Source organism: Pseudophryne corroboree, chromosome 1 (assembly GCF_028390025.1).
Source record: "Pseudophryne corroboree isolate aPseCor3 chromosome 1, aPseCor3.hap2, whole genome shotgun sequence".
NCBI lineage: Eukaryota > Metazoa > Chordata > Amphibia > Anura > Myobatrachidae > Pseudophryne > Pseudophryne corroboree.
This window is the reverse complement of record NC_086444.1, coordinates 419421659-419439218: the sequence shown is the minus strand read 5'-3', so window position 1 is coordinate 419439218 and position 17560 is coordinate 419421659. Positions and strand designations below refer to the sequence as shown.

At 46.6% G+C, this 17560-nt stretch overlaps 1 protein-coding gene across 3 annotated transcripts in view; it reads left to right on the top strand.

Annotated features, from left to right (window-relative positions):
• The window catches only part of ASCC2 (activating signal cointegrator 1 complex subunit 2), a 150087-nt gene that overhangs the window by 52597 nt on the left and 79930 nt on the right, over window positions 1–17560 (top strand). For all 3 annotated transcript variants that reach the window (XM_063913364.1, XM_063913363.1, XM_063913362.1), the window contains exons 7-9: window positions 12981–13088; window positions 13178–13290; window positions 13750–13824. In XM_063913364.1, coding sequence (XP_063769434.1) covers window positions 12981–13088; window positions 13178–13290; window positions 13750–13824 — 296 coding nt within the window. The remainder of the gene's footprint in view (window positions 1–12980; window positions 13089–13177; window positions 13291–13749; window positions 13825–17560) is intronic.

The window sequence follows — 17560 nt, the reverse complement described above, 5'->3', positions numbered from 1 at the left end:
GCCCTGGTTGGCAACCAGGCTACCTGCTTCGTGGGACTTAAAGGGGGGACCAAACCAACCTCCTGAGAGTTAATGGTTCGTAATCCCAGCTGACGGGACACTGAGCTCCTGAGGTACTGTTCACACATCGTTAGTAAGTGTGCCCACACCAGCAGCAAGCCGCCACCCTCTAACAGATGCTGAAGTTTCAAGGTGCGATGAGTGTTACACCGGGGTCCCGATTCAGGCTGAATGTACGCTGCTCCTCCGGTGAGGCACGCTGCTACAAGACTGTACTGGTACCAGGGGGCCATAGAAGGGGGTAGCACGCCAGCTGCAGCGCCTCAGCACTATTATCAGGTCATTACAGTTGTGTAAGATGTCTGTTGACATGGTTATGTGTGCTGCTTGTAACTCAACCCCGTCTTCAGCGGGGTCACTCATGTGTGAACAATGGGGGTCATTCCGACCTGATCGCTCGCTGCAGTTATTCTCAGCGCAGTGCTACGGCGCCCGAAGGCCGTTGTTCCCTAGCGATCACCTCTGCCTGATTGACAGGTAGAGGCGGTCGATGGGCGGGAGGGGCGGCGTTAGGCCGCCGTATTGGGGGCGCGGTGCGGCCAACGCAGGCCGGACCGTGCGGGGGGCGGGCCACAGCGGCTGTGTGACATCACATGCAGCTGCTGCGATCAGGGGCAGCGTCGAGCAACTCCCGGCCAGCCGCAGGAGCTGCGCTGGCCGGGAGTTACTCAACAAGTACAAAAGTACCGCCGCTGTGCAATGCTTTTGTACTTGTGTGGGGGGAACCGGACAGACATGCGGGGCGGGCTAGCCCTGTGCTGGGCATCCCCCCGCATGTCTGGGAACATGATCGTAACTGTGCAAAATTTAGCACAGCTACGATCAACTCGGAGTGACCCCCAATGTTCCTTATCTCCACAGGGGCACAGTTCACAGGCACCTGACTGGCTGGATAGTTTTAAAAGCATTATTCAGAATGTAAATTCAGAATTAGCTGCAGGTAAAAAAGAGAGACAGGTGTTAAAACACTCTATTGATTGTGTGGCCAAAGCAGCAGATACCAGAAAGACTTCTCAGCCCCCTCTAGTGGTTTCACATAAACTCTTAGAGCCCCAGGTGCTCCAGTTTGATTCTGATTCTAATCAGCCTGATGTGGATGATGATGATATGGATGAGGACAGCTCTCTGTTCCCTGGGGTGGAGGCTCTCATTTTTGCTGTAAGAGAGGTCATTCACATACCGGATCAGGAGGCAGAACCAGATGAGGAGTTGTACTTTAATGTTAGATCAAAGACCTCAGCAACTTTTCCTGTGTCTAAAGAATTAAATTCCATGGCCAGGGAGGCTTGGTTAAACCCTGATAAATTTAAAATTCCTCAGAGTTTTTCAACTACTTTTCCCCTCCCAGCTGAGGACAGAAAGGTATGGGAAAACCCCCTGTCAGTCGATACGTCTGTATCCAGACTGTCTAAGAAATTGGTGCTGCCTGTACCAGGGGCTATATCCCTTAAAGAGCCAGCGACCGTAAAATTGAGACCAAACTCAAGGCAATTTATACGGCAGCGGGCGCAGCACAACGCCCCACAATTGTTTGTGGGTGTATTGTCAGGGCAGTAGTCACGTGGTCAGATATTGTTATTGACTGTTTAGACTCTGTGCCCGGGGATGAGGTCATTACTCTGCTGCAACATATACAGGATGCTGCAAATTTTATGAGCGAAGCTATTAAGGAGTTGTGTAAGATAAATGGCCGCACTTCTGCTATGGCTGTTTCGGCGCGCAGAGCTCTGTGGTTACGTCCGTGGTCGGCAGACGCTGATTACAAAAAGGGTGCAGAAAATCTTCCCTTTGCAGGTGATGCCCTGTTTGGAGACAAATTAAATAAATGGATCTCCCAAGCAACGGCGGGTAAGTCTACCTATCTGTCGTCTGCTGTGCCACCTGCTAGACGTTCTTACACAGGACCCTCCTTGCAGTCCTTTTGTGTGGCAAGGTTCAGAGGCAGGGGCCGAGGGGTCTCCACCACTTCCAGAGGATCTCGTGGTAAGTCCCGTAAGCCTGCCACTGCTGTCTTACTGGACCAGACCACCGGATCCCCTGCCGCTAAGCCTTCCGTGTGACGGTTGGCCCCAGCAGCAAGGTGACTTTCAGGTAGGAGGTCGTCTTCAACACTTCGCCCACGTGTGGGCGGAGTCCTGCTGGGACCCTTGGGTGAGGGATCTCATTTCCCAAGGATACCGGCTGGAATTTCAAACACTCCCTCCTCACAGATTTTTCAAGTCGGGCTTACCAGCTTTACCCGCAGCAAGAGTTTCCTTGCAAGAGGCTATTCAAAAACTTTTGTGAACAGGGATGGTGGTTCCAGTACCACCTCCGTTACGCAACAGGGGTTTTTACTCCACTCTTTTCGTCGTTCCCAAACCAGACTGTTCGGTACACCCCATGTTGATCCTGAAGTCTCTAAACCTGTATCTGCGGGTGTTCAAGTTCAAGATGGAATTCCTGCGGGGGTTGGTGGTGTCCGCTCTGGAGGAGGGGGGAGTTCTGGATGTCAAGGATGCTTAGCTACATATTCCCATGTGGCCCCCCAGTCAGGCTTACCACAGGTTTGCCATAATGGACGATCATTTCCAGTTTAGGCCTTTCCCTTCGGCTTATCCACAACTCCGAGGTTCTTCACCAAAGTCATGGAGGAGATGATGCTGCAACTACGCAGGATGGGAGTCAACATAGTCCCCTACTTGGACGATCTCCTAATAAAGGCTGTGTCCAGGGAGCATCTGCTGCACAGCATCAATCTGACGACTCGCCTATTTACAGATCATGGGTGGATCCTAAGTTTTCAGAAATCTCACCTGGAACCAACCCAACATCTTCAGTTCCTGGGAATGATACTGGATACAGTGTCTCAAAAGGTGTTTCTTCCGGGTGTGGTATAGCTCATAGACAGTTAAAAGATAGACAGTCATTAGTCAGACACTATATGGTCGACGGTCAAAAGTCAGACAGGGTCAAAAGTTTTTTTCTTTTTTTGTGTTTTTAAACCTTTGTAACCCAAATTTGGTGAAATTCGTCCCCTCGTGGGCTCGCCACGCTTAACTAAAAGGTAATAGTTTGTGACATGGTTAGTAAATGAGGCAAATGTTGTAAAAACGTTGGTAAATTTGTCCCTTCGCGGGCTCTGTGTCTCGCTCCGCTTCGCTCGCCACAACTTTACTAAAAGGTAATAGTTTGTGACAGGGATAGTAAATGGGGTGTGGTTCGTTTTATCGACAGTATCTAGGTCGACAATGTTTAGGTCGACAGTCACTAGGTCGACATGGATGGAAGGTCGACAGGGTTTCTAGGTCGACATGTGCTAGGTCGACAGGTCTAAAGGTCGACATGAGGATGATTTTTTTTTTGGTGTCGTTTTCTTCGTAAAGTGACCAGGATCCCAAATTAGTGCACCGCGTCCCCTCGCATGGCTCGCTTCGCTCGCCATGCTTCGGGCATGGTGCCTTCGCTCCGCTACCGCTTCGCTCGGCACACTTTACCGTTCCAATCGTAGTCCACGTGGATCGTTAAGTATGAAAAAATCCCAAAAAAAAAAATATATATAAAAAAAACTAATGTCGACCTTTAGACCTGTCGACCTAGCACATGTCGACCTAGAAACCCTGTCGACTTTCCATCCATGTCGACCTAGTGACTGTCGACCTATAGTGGTCGACCTAAACATTGTCGACCTAGACACTGTCGATCTTCAGACCGGATCCCAGTAAATGAGGCAAAAGTTTAAAAAACACGGAAAAACTAAAAAAAAAAAAAACATTTTTTTTGGTGTTTGACTTTTGACCCTGTCTGACTTTTGACCCTGTCTGACTTTTGACTGTCTTAAACCAAATTTGGTGAAATTCGTCCCCTCGCGGGCTCGCCACGCTTCGGACTCGGTGTCTCGCTTCACTCGCCACAACTTTATTAAAAGGTAATAGTTTTTTACATGGATAGTAAATGAGGCAAAAGTTGTAAAAAAAAAAAACACAGAAAGAAAAGAAAAGAAAAACACTTTTTTTTTTTTTTTTTTTTTTTTTTTGGGGTGCTGGACTTTTGACCCTGTCGGACTTTTGACTGTCAATCATATGGTGTCTCACTAATGACTGTCTATCTTTTAACTGTCTGTATATAGTCACGAACCCGTTTCTCCCAATGGACAAGGCCTTGGCTATGCAGAAAGACCAATAGGTGGCCTGAAAACGCAAATGGTTGTATATTCTATAAATAAATAAATCTGTCATCTAAAAACATACAGTTGGTATATATGGTTCGATTGCCACAGACCCTAGAAACGTATCTGCATAAGTTATATATGAAGGGTAGCGCTAGGGAACCAATAAAATATATTAAAAGCCGGTGGTTTAAAAATTAATAGCAATTTATTTGTGTAATAAGTACTACTTAAGAATCAGACAATGTAGAAAGAAAAATAACACCACCATATAGATACAGTTGCAACTGGCAATCAAAATAGTGTGTAGTAACTAAATATTGACCAGTAGATGTAACTATGTTGCAATTCAGTTAGTGCACGTATCTGTTATACTCAATGTGTTGATAAATTGAAAAAGTTCAGTCTCAGATTAAAACAGATGATCCAAATGAAATTAACCAATTAAGAGCTGGGGTCCCGTAATATGTTTTTACAGATCATAATATGGATATGCAAAGTTCTGGCTGAAATTTTGATTAATGCACACAGATGATTCCGTATATGCTGCACATATGCTGTGTAAAGAATTGCCGTTTGCGGTGACCGCTACTCACTCTATCCCACTTTGAGCTGTGTCGGGGACCTGTTTGGAGATATGAGGAGATGGTCGAGCACGAGCGTCCTCGGGTGTAGCCGCTTGTTATCAACGGCAGCTGGTGTGGCTAATGGAAGCTGTATAAAGATGCAGCAACTGTGGCAATATACAAACCGGTGGACAGAGACCGAGATCCCCAGTGCTCAGCAGTATATTGTAAGGAGTTCTAGACATGTTTCGTCACTTTCGGTTAGCGCGAACCTAGATAAGGTTAAGGGGATGTAATCTTTTTAGACTTTGCTAAAGCTTTCGACACAGTACCACATATGAGACTTATCCATCAGTTACAAGAACTGTGGGGCTAGGGATCACAATATGCACTTTGGTTAAAAATTGGTTAGACAATAGGGAGCTGCGAGTTGTGGTTAATGGAACTTTTTCAAATTGGACTGAAGTACTGAGTGGTGTGCCACAGGGGTCTGTACTTGGACCACTATTATTCATTATTTTCATAAATAACCTAGCAGTAGGTCTGAAGAACATGGTGTCAATTTTTGCAGACGATACCAAACTGTGTAAGGTTATAAATTCGGAGGGAGATGCTGTGTCTCATCAGAACGACTTATTTAAACTGGAAGCATGGGCAGCAAAATAGGGAATGAGGTTCAGTACAGACAAGTGTAAGGTAATGCACTTTGGTAACAAAAACACAGATACCACCTACATACTTAACGTGGTAAAATGAGGGGTTTCTGTGCTGGATAAAGACTTGGGTGTTCACATAAATAACAAACTTAGCAGCAGTACCCAAAGTAGGATTAAAGCAAAGAAGGTATTAGCATGCATAAAGCGCGGAATTGAGGCAAGGGATGAAAGTGTTATAATCCCATTATATAAATCACTAGTAAGGCCACATCTTGACTACTGTACACAATTTTGGGCACCATACTACAAAAAGAATATCCTGGAACTAGAAAATGTTCAGAGGAGGGCTACCAAGCTGATTAGGGAAATGGAGACGCTGGATTACGAGGAAAGGATTGCGAGGCTAGGCATGTTTACACTGGAAAAGAGGAGATTAAGAGGGGACATGATTAACATTTACAAATATATAAGGGGACAATACACCGAGCTTGCGGGGGATCTGTTTTGGTAAGGTCAACTCAGAGGACACGTGGTCATCCACTTAGGTTAGAGGACAGGAGATTTTGCACACAGAGGTGAAAAGGTTTTTTCACAGTAAGGACAATACGTGTTTGGAATTCCCTGCCAGATAGAGTAGTAATGGCGGACTCGTCGACACTTTTTTTAAGAATGGGCCAGATAAATTCCTAATGGATAAGGATATACAAGGATATGGTGGGTAGGTCACGCACTGCAATAATTAAAAAAAAAAACACACACACACACACACACACACACACACACGAGGCGGCACTCACGGCTTGTTGTGAAGAAAATACACGATACCACAGCGGGTTCTCAACGTTTCAATTCATTTGAATTTTCGTCAGGATACATACAAGTAATCAAAAAGAGCTCACCTTATATCCCCTCACCAACTATGCACACGTGTGTCCGCAGCTCGGTCCCGGCCTTCCGGCCGCGGCACCTGAAGATTACGTCATCGCGCAAACTGCGCGCGTCACCGCTACCCTTCACCATAGAATCCCGGGAAGTGTACATGATCACAGGCTGGGGAAGTAACAGCTGTACATTACTATCACAACTAGCATATGAACTGCTTGGTGGCATACATCAAAGTATCATACCATGTATATAACCAGACATAGTCATCACTAAAAAACATTATAATGAACAATGTGTAAAGAGTTGACCTTTATATGCAAATATTTACAGATCTATACCCTGTCACGTAAAGATGAAGTAATCCTAGAGGTACCTATAATTTAATATAGGCAAAATTACAGTGATATGAATAGACATGGCTGTATGGGTTATCTAAATTAGCTTTAATTAAAGCACGATAACGGAATCATATCATTTAAACCCTTTGGACTCACCGTATCTAAACGGAAGATCCATCGGGATTCACACCATAATAAAGCAGCCCCACGGTCACCCCCTCGTATTGATGGGGGATGTGGTCTATCATGCAATATTTTAGGTTCACCAAATTATGCCGCGTCTCTACAAAGTGACGCGCCGCAGGCTGGTTGCTGACACCATTAGTTATTCCTAATCGTATAGATGAGCCGTCATACGCTCCTTAAACTTGCGGGTCGTTTTTCCTATATAGGCAAGGCCACAAGGGCATACAATATACACGTGGTACAGCCACATTTAAAACAACCATAAATGTGGCTGTACCACGTGTAAATTTATGCTTGTAGGGGAGATTTTTTATCATCCGCGCACAGGCAAGAAATTCCATATTCGACATCAACTTATATGTGAGTCTTCCTATGTAGTGTACCAGATTGTATGCCCTTGTGGCATACATTTTTGGGGAGGAGACCTATACACATCTTGGATCATCAATTATTGATACACATTAGTGGACATTGGTTCACCATTACCTTCCCGTATACGAGGGTCTATACCCGCTTATGGAGGTCATGATTTGACCATCTTCTTGCTTTTGAAGTTACCACTTGAAATAAAATTATCCCATTGTCACATTATCACATTAAGGATTAAAATATGTTCTCATTAAGAAATCATACTCACTGTATAGATCATCTTCTTGCTTAGAAGTCATCAGATCTAATTACATTTTGATCACAATTTTCATCTTGCTATAAAGATTGTCTTTTCTACTGTGAACAAACCTATTAAATAGGTCCTTGAGGAGTCATGCTTTCTGTTGATATCCCCTGATGAAGTCCTAATAAGGACGAAACGCGTTGGGATCTGAACTCTATATCAAGGACACACAAAACCTTGGTGACATTTTGCTAGAGGTTATGCTTGTCCAACGAACTGTTTTTAATAAATAATTGTGAATTTTTTATGGTTGTTAGTTGTATGTTAATTGACAATCAGTCATTGATTTTATATTTTAGAATTTATTGTGCACACTTTGAATCTTGTTGTATATGTTTACTGTGAACCCTTAGCTGGCAAAAGGGTTTTTCTGAAAGTGCAGCCCCCCTGTAGCGCAGATTTGGGTACAATTGTGTGTAATATATATATTAATTTTTAAACCACCGGCTTTTATTATATTTTATTAGTTCCCAAGCGCAACCCTTCATATATATCCAATTGCCTTGTCTATCCTGGCTATGGTTCACTCGGTGCTCAGTCCTCGCAAGGTATTCATACATCTTTGCATCAGGTTACTGGGCAAGATGGTGACTCCTTACGAGGCAATCCTATATGGCAGATCTCATGCCCGACCATTTCAGCTGGATCTGCTGGACAAATGGACGGGGTCTCACCTTCACATACATCAGGAAGTGACCTTATCTCCGAGAGCCTGGATTTCTCTGTTATGGTGGCTACAAGTTCCTCACCTGGTGGAGGGCAGGAGTTTTCAATATCCACTTGTGGATTCTACTGACAACAGATGCCAGCCTTCGGGGTTGGGGGGCTGTGGCTCAAAGGGCCCAGTTCCAGTGGATATGGTCAAGACAGGAATCTGCTCTACCAATTAACATCCTGGAACTCAGGGCAATCTACAATGCTCTTCTGCAGGCTTCTCATCTCCTGAGGGATCGGGCGATCCAGGTTCAATTGGACAACGCCACGGCGGTGGTGTATATAAACCGACAAGGGGGAACGAGGAGCAGAGCAGCGATGCGAGAAGTGTCAAAAATCCTCCTCTGGGCAGAGGCCAACACAAGGGCCATGTCGGCCATATTCATTCCAGGAGTGGACAACTGGGAAGCGGACTTCCTCAGCAGACACGACTTCCATCTGGGGGAATGGGGTCTACATCCCCAGGTGTTTCAACAATTAATTCACCTGTGGGGCTGTCCGCAGATAGACCTGATGGCTTCTCGTCTCAACAAAAAGCTATGCCACTACTGTTCCAGAACGAGTGATCCCCAGGCTGTAGCAGTGGACGCGCTGACGACACTTTGGTCGTACCAGTTTGTTCTGTTCCCTCCTCTACCGCTCATCCCAAGAGTTCTCAAAAGACTAAGAAGGGAAAGCATTCTAGCAATTCTAATTGCCCCGGATTGGTGTCGATAGGCTTGGTACTCGGACTTCCTAACCATGGCTCTGGATGATCCCTGGTCTCTACCGCTCTAAAAGGATCTTCTTTAACAAGATCCGTTCGTCTATCCAGACTTACAGCGTCTACGTTTGACGTCTTGGAAGTTGAGAGGGAGATTCTAGCAAGAAAAAGTCTTCCCTCCCGCGTTATTTCCACCATGATCCAAGCAAGGAAGATGCTGACGTCCAAACATTATCATCATATCTGGAAGAAGTGTGTTTCCTGGTGTGAAAGTAGAATGGTGTCTCCCGTGGAGTTTACAATTGGTTGTTTTCTACTTTTCCTGCAAGCGGGAGCGGATCTGGGCCTACATTTAGGCTATATCAAAGTACAGATTTCTGCACTTAGTGTTCACTCTAGGAGTGAAAAGGGGCAGGGCGCCGGACTCAGGGGGGCACATGTGCGCGCGCGTGTCTGAAATGGGGGCGCGGCCACGCAAATTAGGGGGCGTGGCCACGCCTCCGTCATTTTAGGGGGCGGTGCGGCCCACAGACGCTACTATAGAGAGCGTCTGTGGCCGCCGACGTCACTGTTGGGGGCGTGCCCAGCACCTCCGTCGGTGCTGGGCTTCCCCCAGCCCTCTCCCAATGCGTGAATGGATGCCGCGCGCATGCGCACGGCATCTATACACGCCGGGAGGGCAGGGAGCGGGCGGCTGTTTTAGCAGGGCGCCGCAAAAAGGGCAGGGCGGGTTTTGCCTGTTAAAAAACGGGCAGGGCGCGGCGCCCTGCTAAAACAGCCTAGAGTGAACACTATGCACTTTCTATTTTCTTCCAGAAGCAACTCGCCTTATTGCCGGAAGTACAAACTTTCCTTAAAGGTGTTCTTCATATGCAACCACCCTTTGTACCTCCCACAGCTCTGTGGGATCTCAGTGTGGTTCTATCCTTTCTTCAATTGTATTGGTTTGAACCCTTACATAGGGGGGAGTTAAAATTTCTCACCTGGAAGACGGTGATGCTATTTGCATTGGCGTCTGCCATACGTGTCTCTGAATTAGGGTCCTTATCCTGTAAGAGTCCTTATTTTATTTTTCATGAAGACAGGGTGGAACTTAGTACCCGTCCTCAATTTTTGCCTAAAGTGGTGTAAGCTTTTCATGTGAATCAACCTAATGTGGTTCCAGTGTTGTCTGACGCTTCCGTTGGTTCTGAGTCCTTGGATGTGGTCAGGGCTCTGAAGATTTATGTCAAAAGGATGGCCCGTCATCGGAAATCTGACTCACTGTTTGTTCTTCATGATGCCTCCAAGATTGGTCGGCCAGTTTCTAAGCAAACTATTGCTCGCTGTCTCCGGTTGACTACTCAACAGGCCTGTACTTCGGCGGCTCTGCCTTTGCCGATGTCTATTCAGACTCACTCGACGAGGTCTGTGGGTTCTTCTTGGGCAGCTGCCCGGGGTGTCTCGGCCTTACAGTTGTGCCGAGCTGCAACTTGGTATGGTTCGAACACGTTTGTTAAATTCTATAGGTTCGACACCTTGGCCAAGGATGACCTTCAATTTAGTCAGGTGGTTTTACAGGGGTCTCAGCACTCTCCCACCCGTTTGGGAGCTATGGGACTTCCCCATGGTACTAAAGTACAGAACCCCAGTATCCACTAGGACGTTAGAGAAAATAGGAATTTAATACCTACCAGTAATTCCTTTTCTCGTAGTCCGTAGTGGATACTGGGTGCCCGCCTCAGTGCTTCAATCCTGCTTACCTGCGTAGGTACTTTGTTGGCCGGCCATTGCAGTCCCAGTTTGTTGTTGCAATAGTCTTGCTATCCTGGTTCGGTTGGTGTTGCTATCCACTGTTCCGGTTAGCGTCCTCCTTTCGGTTATGATTGTGTGTTGGTTTGATGCCTCACCGCTGTTGTATTACTCCTTCTCTCGTGATATGTCCATCTCCTTGAGCACAGTTTCCTAGACTGAGTCTGGTAGGAGGGGCATAGGGGGGAGGAGCCAGCACACACACACACTAAAGGTTTTTAAAGTGCCAGGCTCCAGTGGACCCGATTTATACCCCATGGTACTAAAGTACAGAACCCCAATATCCACAACGGACTACGAGAAAAGGATTTACCGGTAGGTATTAAATTCCTATTTTTCCTTGATAGAATTTGATTAATGTCTCACTAGTGAAGGTCTTTCGTATATCTAATAGCACCAGACAGGGCTGCCCTCTGTTGCCACTTTTGTTTGTTCTCGGTATGGGGGCATTGCCACAATTTATTCTTTAGCGCGCACACAGATATTTCTGGTTTATTAGTTGGAGGTGTTACCCAAAAATGACTCCTTATAGAGATGAGGTGATGTTATTTATACCCCTTTCACACCGCAAATAAAACCCGGGATATTGCAGGGTCAAGACAGCTCAACCCGGGTCGAGGTGCAGTCTAAAAGCACCACTTTTGAATATCCCTGGTCGAGTAACCCTGCATTTCAACCCGGTATAAAAGCAGTGTTATACACTGGTCCGACCCGGGTCGATGTGCACTCTAAAGTGTCCAACCCGGGTTATTCAACCCTGCATTCATGTAAAAGTGCTGATTGGCTGCTGTTTGTGTTCCTTGATGATGTCAGCAGCCTGAGTCCTGCTACACAGGAGAGAACAGAGAGCATTAGAGATATTAAGAATTAGCGGTGAGGCAGAGATTGCTAGGCAGCTTACTGCATACATCCCAATTTATTAAAAGTACAAACAGGGACCTTGGGGCGCGCCCGAAAAGGGGGCGTAGCGTACATGAAAGGGGCATGGTCTCGTGCCAGAGCCGTGATCGTGAGTCACGTCCCCCTTGTACCGTCACTGAGGGGGCATGCCCAGCGCTCTCTGAGCTGCTGGCATGACCCCCCTCCCTTTGTCACCTGTGAATAGACGCTATGCGCATGCGTACAGCGTCAATTCACCGCTATTCTGCTAAGCAGTGCAGCAGTGACCCTAGTCTTCCAACTGCCCCCCGCCTCAACCGCGGGACACTGCGGGCCGCGGGTGAGACAGCGGGGCAGTCCCCAAAAAACGAGACTGTCCAGCGAAATTCGGGACAGCTGGGAGGTATGTTACTGGAACAGTTAAAGATGCAATTGTATATAAAAACATAGCTCTGTCCGCCATGATTCCTGCAATGCTGTGAGCTGTCCCCACCATGTCCTTTTTGTCCCCTTCTGACACCCATCTTTCTGAGCCAAAAAGAGTCCATTTAAAACGACATCCATGGTGTTTTAATTGCTGACCCGGGTTGAGTTAAAAGGAGCCAACCCTGCAATAACCCGGGTTGAAAGTGTAGTGTGAGAGGGTCTGACCCGTGTCCGACCCGGGTTGGACCCAGGTTCAAAATACCGGGTCGGACCCGGGTTTGCGGTGTGAAAGGGGTATTATTCCCATATATCTTTGTCTACTACCATTATCAGTGAATCTGACTCTGTGAACACATCTGGACATCTCTTATTTATAGAAACTGATGTGAAGTCTTCAATCCACAAATTTTGTCCAATCTAAGTAGTATATTTATTGAAGTGTGGGTTTTTAGAAGTGGGGATGTTACCCATAGCAACCAATCATATTCTAGATATTCTTTCCTAAAAGGTGCTAGATAAATGGTAAGTAGAATGGTTACTAGGGGCACTTCTCATTTAACATACTGCCAATCAAGTATTATGGCCTTACTGCCATGTAGAAAAAGGATTTACTGATAAGTACCAAATCCTCTAATTTTGGTTTTCTGTAAAGGTGCTCTCCATTTGTTACTCCTGTTCTTGTAGATATTTTGGGGTGTTTTCTGATGCTAATGAGAAATTACCATGGGCTGTCAATCTATGGTATACATTTTGTGATCCAAGATCTGGGTGTTGGCTAAGGGGCCCTATACACGGGAGAGATGCGTGCTGAGCGAAACCGCTCAGCACTCATCTCTCCCGCCGCTCAGCACAGCGCAATGTGTGCGGGGGGAGACGGGGGGGGCGCTCATTTCACCCAGCGGAGTAGCATTCCTTTAATTAAAGTTTAGCATATGTCCTTTCACTGTCTTCCTTAGGTGTTCAGTTCCATTATGATTGTGTGCGGGCTTCAGCAGGATGAATGCGAGGAACCTCTGAAGCTGGGAGACCGGAAACCAACAACACCACTAGATATGCCAGAGCAGGTCAGCAGAGTAGACTTCAGACACTATTTATTACAGCAAATAATCTCGATGGCTGCCTTACATTTCTCTTGACCTCTTCTTCCGCACAGAAGCTGCAGGACGCAGTGTTTTATCTCTGCGACACATCTAGCACAATTTGGGCCTTTCTTGAAATTTTTCCAGATGCTTCTCGCACACTACAGAAACATAACTTCCTAAGCAGGTATGTCATAGTAGCACCTGATCAGGCAACCTGCACGTTGCTTTCTTTATGTTGTGAGGATATTAATAAGCTATATCTATTTGACATTACACTCTTAATATTTTTAATTTTAAAGTAAAAGTAGTTTTGTGCAAATATTTTTATATTAAGCCAAAACGTAAGAGTTTTCATAATGTATGTACCAAATACTTTAGAACAAAACAATGATAAGAAAAACCCCCCAACATATTTCTAGAGACCAGGAAGAATAGGGAGGGATGGGAGAGGCAATGGAGGTCTTGGTGCAATTTTCATCTTGGGCATAATTGCTTTTTATTTACAAATTGTATCTTTAACTTTATTTGGGCAGTTTAATTTATTGTACATATGGTTCGTAATGAGTGCAGCTCCTGCGTTCTGACAAATACTATTACTTGGTCATGAAAATAAAACATTTTAACTTTCTACTATTATTTTCAGAGTGAGCTCTTTCTATGAGCTGTTCTGCCCAGAGCTTGAGTCTGCAATAAGAAAACGGAAGTTTGAGGATACAAGGTAAATATATCCTCAAAACCTTTTAACTTGTGCTTTTTTCCTGTATAAAAATGATCTGTTTTTTCTTAACATCTTCACAAGTGCAGTTGTCATAATAAAAAAAACAAGGATGAAGATGAAACATGAAATGTAATTTCTTGGTAGAATGAGACTGATAAATGTCAGTCTAAAATCCACAAATTACATTAGAGACCTCATACTAAGGATGTGTATTTAGACACAACTGAAATTGCTGTTGTATTGTCAAAGCCTGTCACAATACCGACGCCGGGATACTGACCCCTGAACATCCCGCCAGTTGGCATGCCGACCAACAGAGACTATTCCCACTTGTGGGTGTCCACGACACCCATAGTGTGGGAATAGATCCTGTGGCGAGCACTCAAGGTTCTTCATTGTGCTAGCCTCCCCTCGCCGGCCATCTAACACCCGGGTACCCGGTGTCTGTATATTGACCGCCAGTCACACATACCCAACACGTGTAATGAGATCTGTATAAAATATAATGTTCCTTTCTCTTACGTCCTGGAGGATGCTGGGGTCCACATTAGTACCATGGGGTATAGACGGGTCCACCAGGAGCCATTGGCACTCTAAGAGTTTGAGAGTGTGGGCTGGCTCCTCCCTCTATGCCCCTCCTACCAAACTCAGTTTAGAAAATGTGCCCGAAGGAGCCGGTCACAGCTAGGGAGCGCTACAGAGTTTTCCTGGTAAATGTTTTTTTTTAGAGTTTATTATTTTACAGGGAGGCTGCTGGCAACAGCCTCCCTGCATCGAGGGACTGATAGGGGGAGTAGTGTCCGCCCTGCGGGGTCTGAGCCACTGTCTCCCCTTACTGGATACTGAGCTCCAGAGGGGTCTGATTGTTCTCCGCCACAGGGGACCGCTCGCCCCAGCAGCATGCCGCCACCTCCTTGCAGAGCTGAAGAATCGGTGGCGAGTGAGACACCGACTCCCCTAGCAAGCGGGGGGTCGGTGTGAAGATAGCGGTACAGGGTAGGAGCGCAATATTAACTGCACTCCGGGGATGGCTCAGCGGTACATGGTGCAGCGCTGTGAGGGGCGCCCTGAGCCAGCGCAACACCCTACACTGGTCCATAAGCCTGTCGGGGTCACCGGATCTCAGCCAGCACTAATTCCTCAGGCCAGTATAATCCATGAAGAGCGGGAAGATAGTGCCATTAAGGGGGCGGAGCTTCTCCTCAGAGCGGACCCAGCAGCGTTTCAGCGCCATTTTCCTGCCTGCACAGCGCTGAGAAGGAGAATCAGGTCCGTCTACAGCAACTCTAGTTATCTGTAAACAGTACCAGGGGGTTGTAGAAGGGGGGGGGGGGGCTGTAATACGACTGTGTGTCCTATTAAGGTGCACAGTCAGTGCTGACAAGGGGTCTCCCTTTGGTAAAAGCGCTGTGTGTGGGTTGGCTCCTATCTCTGTCCTCACCTGTGTGTGTAGAGTGTTTGGTGGTCTCCTGTAGCTATGTCCAAGGACACTGTGTCATATGCTGCAGAGGATTTGACCTCCCAGGATGATCCCATTCCATGAAATCAGGATAGCACTGGTTTAGCACAGATACCAGCAAGGGAGCTGGAGTGGTTTTCCTTTATCAAATCTTGGATTTCTCAGATTTCTGACAGGGTTGCAAGTAATGAATTTGCAACCCAGGTATTACAGAGCTCTATGGCAGTATGGCCGGTTTCTGGTACCTCAGGACGCTCTGCTATATACACCCATAAGCGTGCGCTTGTGCGTGTCACACAAGATGACACAGATACCGATTCTGACACCACAGACTGTGATGGGGATGTGTTGCGGGGGTCCGCATCTCTTGCAAAGGGGGTGCAATTGATGTTAGAGGCTATCAGGGATGTGTTGAATATTAATGATACCACATCTGAACAGGTTGAGGAGGCCTTTTTTACTGAAAATAAAAAAGCCTCGCTAACCTTCCCTGCGTCAAAGGAATTGAATGCTATATATGAGAAAGCATGGGAAAACCCTGAGAAAAAATTCCAGGTCCCTAAAAGGGTACAGATGGCGTTTCCTTTAGCTGAGGAGGATAGAAAAAAATGGGAAAACCCACCGATTGTTGACACATCTGTGTCCAGACTCTCAAAGAAGGTGGTTTTGCCTGTTCCGGGATCTACCTCCTTAAAGGAGCCGGCTGATCGAAAAATTGATAACACACTTAAATCAATGTACACTGCTTCAGGGGCCATATTACGTCCCACTATTGCTAGTGCATGGATTGCAAAGGCTATAGTAAAGTGGTTGGCTACCTTACTTGAGGATTTGGATACGATGGATAAGGATGATGTTGCATTATTTTTAAGCAACATACATGATTCAGCAAGTTTTATGGTAGAATCCATGAAAGACCTGGTTTCCATGGCTGAGGGAATCTCTTCCATGTCTGTTTCAGCTCGTCGGGGACTGTGGCTGCGCCAGTGGTCGACCAACGCAGAATCCAGAAAAAGTGTGGATTCCCTACCTTATACAGGTCAGACTCTCTTTGGGGAAGCTCTAGACGCGTGGATATCCACGGCTACAGCGGGTAAGTCTCCGTTTCTTTCCTCAGCAGCACCTGCTCCGAAGAAATCCTTCTCTTCATCTGCAACACAGTCCTTTCGGCCTAACAAGCCTAGAAAGGCCAGACCGTCCAATACCTTCTTTAGAGGAGGTCGAGTTAAGGCCAAGAAACCTGCCGCAGCAGGTTCCCAGGAACAAAAGCCTGCTTCAGGTACACCAAAGTCCTCAGCATGACGGTGGCCCGCACGGCCTGGAGGTGGGGCCGATGGGAGCGAGACTCAGAAACTTCAGTCATGTCTGAGTACAGTCCGGCCTGGATCCCTGGGTGATAGATATTGTATCCCAGGAATACAGGCTGGAATTTCAAAGTGTCCCTCCTCATCGTTTTTTCAAATCAGGCTTACCAGCTCTGTTTGCAGACAGCACTGTACTACAAGAAGCTGTCCAAAAGCTGGTGGAGGCACAGGTCATTGTGCCAGTTCCTCCTCCTGCACAGGCCACAGGTTACTATTCGAACCTTTTCGTGGTACCAAAACCGGATGGTTCGGTCAGGCCCATTCTGAACCTAAAATCATTGAACCCCTTTCTAAAGAAGTTCAAGATGGAGTCTCTCAGGGCGGTGATATCAGGTCTGGAAGAGGGGGAATTCCTTGTATCCCTGGATATCGGATGCGTACCTCCACATTCCGATATGGCTGCCGCATCAGGCTTATCTCCGTTTTGTATTGCTGGACTGTCATTTCCAGTTCCAGGCCCTGCCATTCGGCCTCTCCACAGCACCGAGGGTATTCACCAAGGTGATGGCAGAGATATGACGGTTCTCCTCCGCAAACAAGGGGCGAGCATCATTCCATATCTGGACGATCTGCTGATAAAGGCATCGTCCAAGGAGAAGCTGCTGCAGTCCATTGTTCTCACAACACACCTCCTCAAGAGTCATGGTTGGATCTGAACCTTCCAAAGTCACATTTGGAACCAACCCAGAGGTTGTCCTTTCTGGGAATGATCCTGGCATTCGCCTGTTGGGAAAGATGGTGGCCTCTTACGAGGCTCTCCAGTACGGGAAGTTCCACGCTCGGACCTTCCAACTAGATCTTCTGGACAAGTGGTCGGGATCTCATCTCCACATGCACCAGAGAATTTGTCTGTCACCGCAGGCCAGGATTTCGCTCCTCTGGTGGTTCTAATTACCTCACCTTCTGGAGGGCC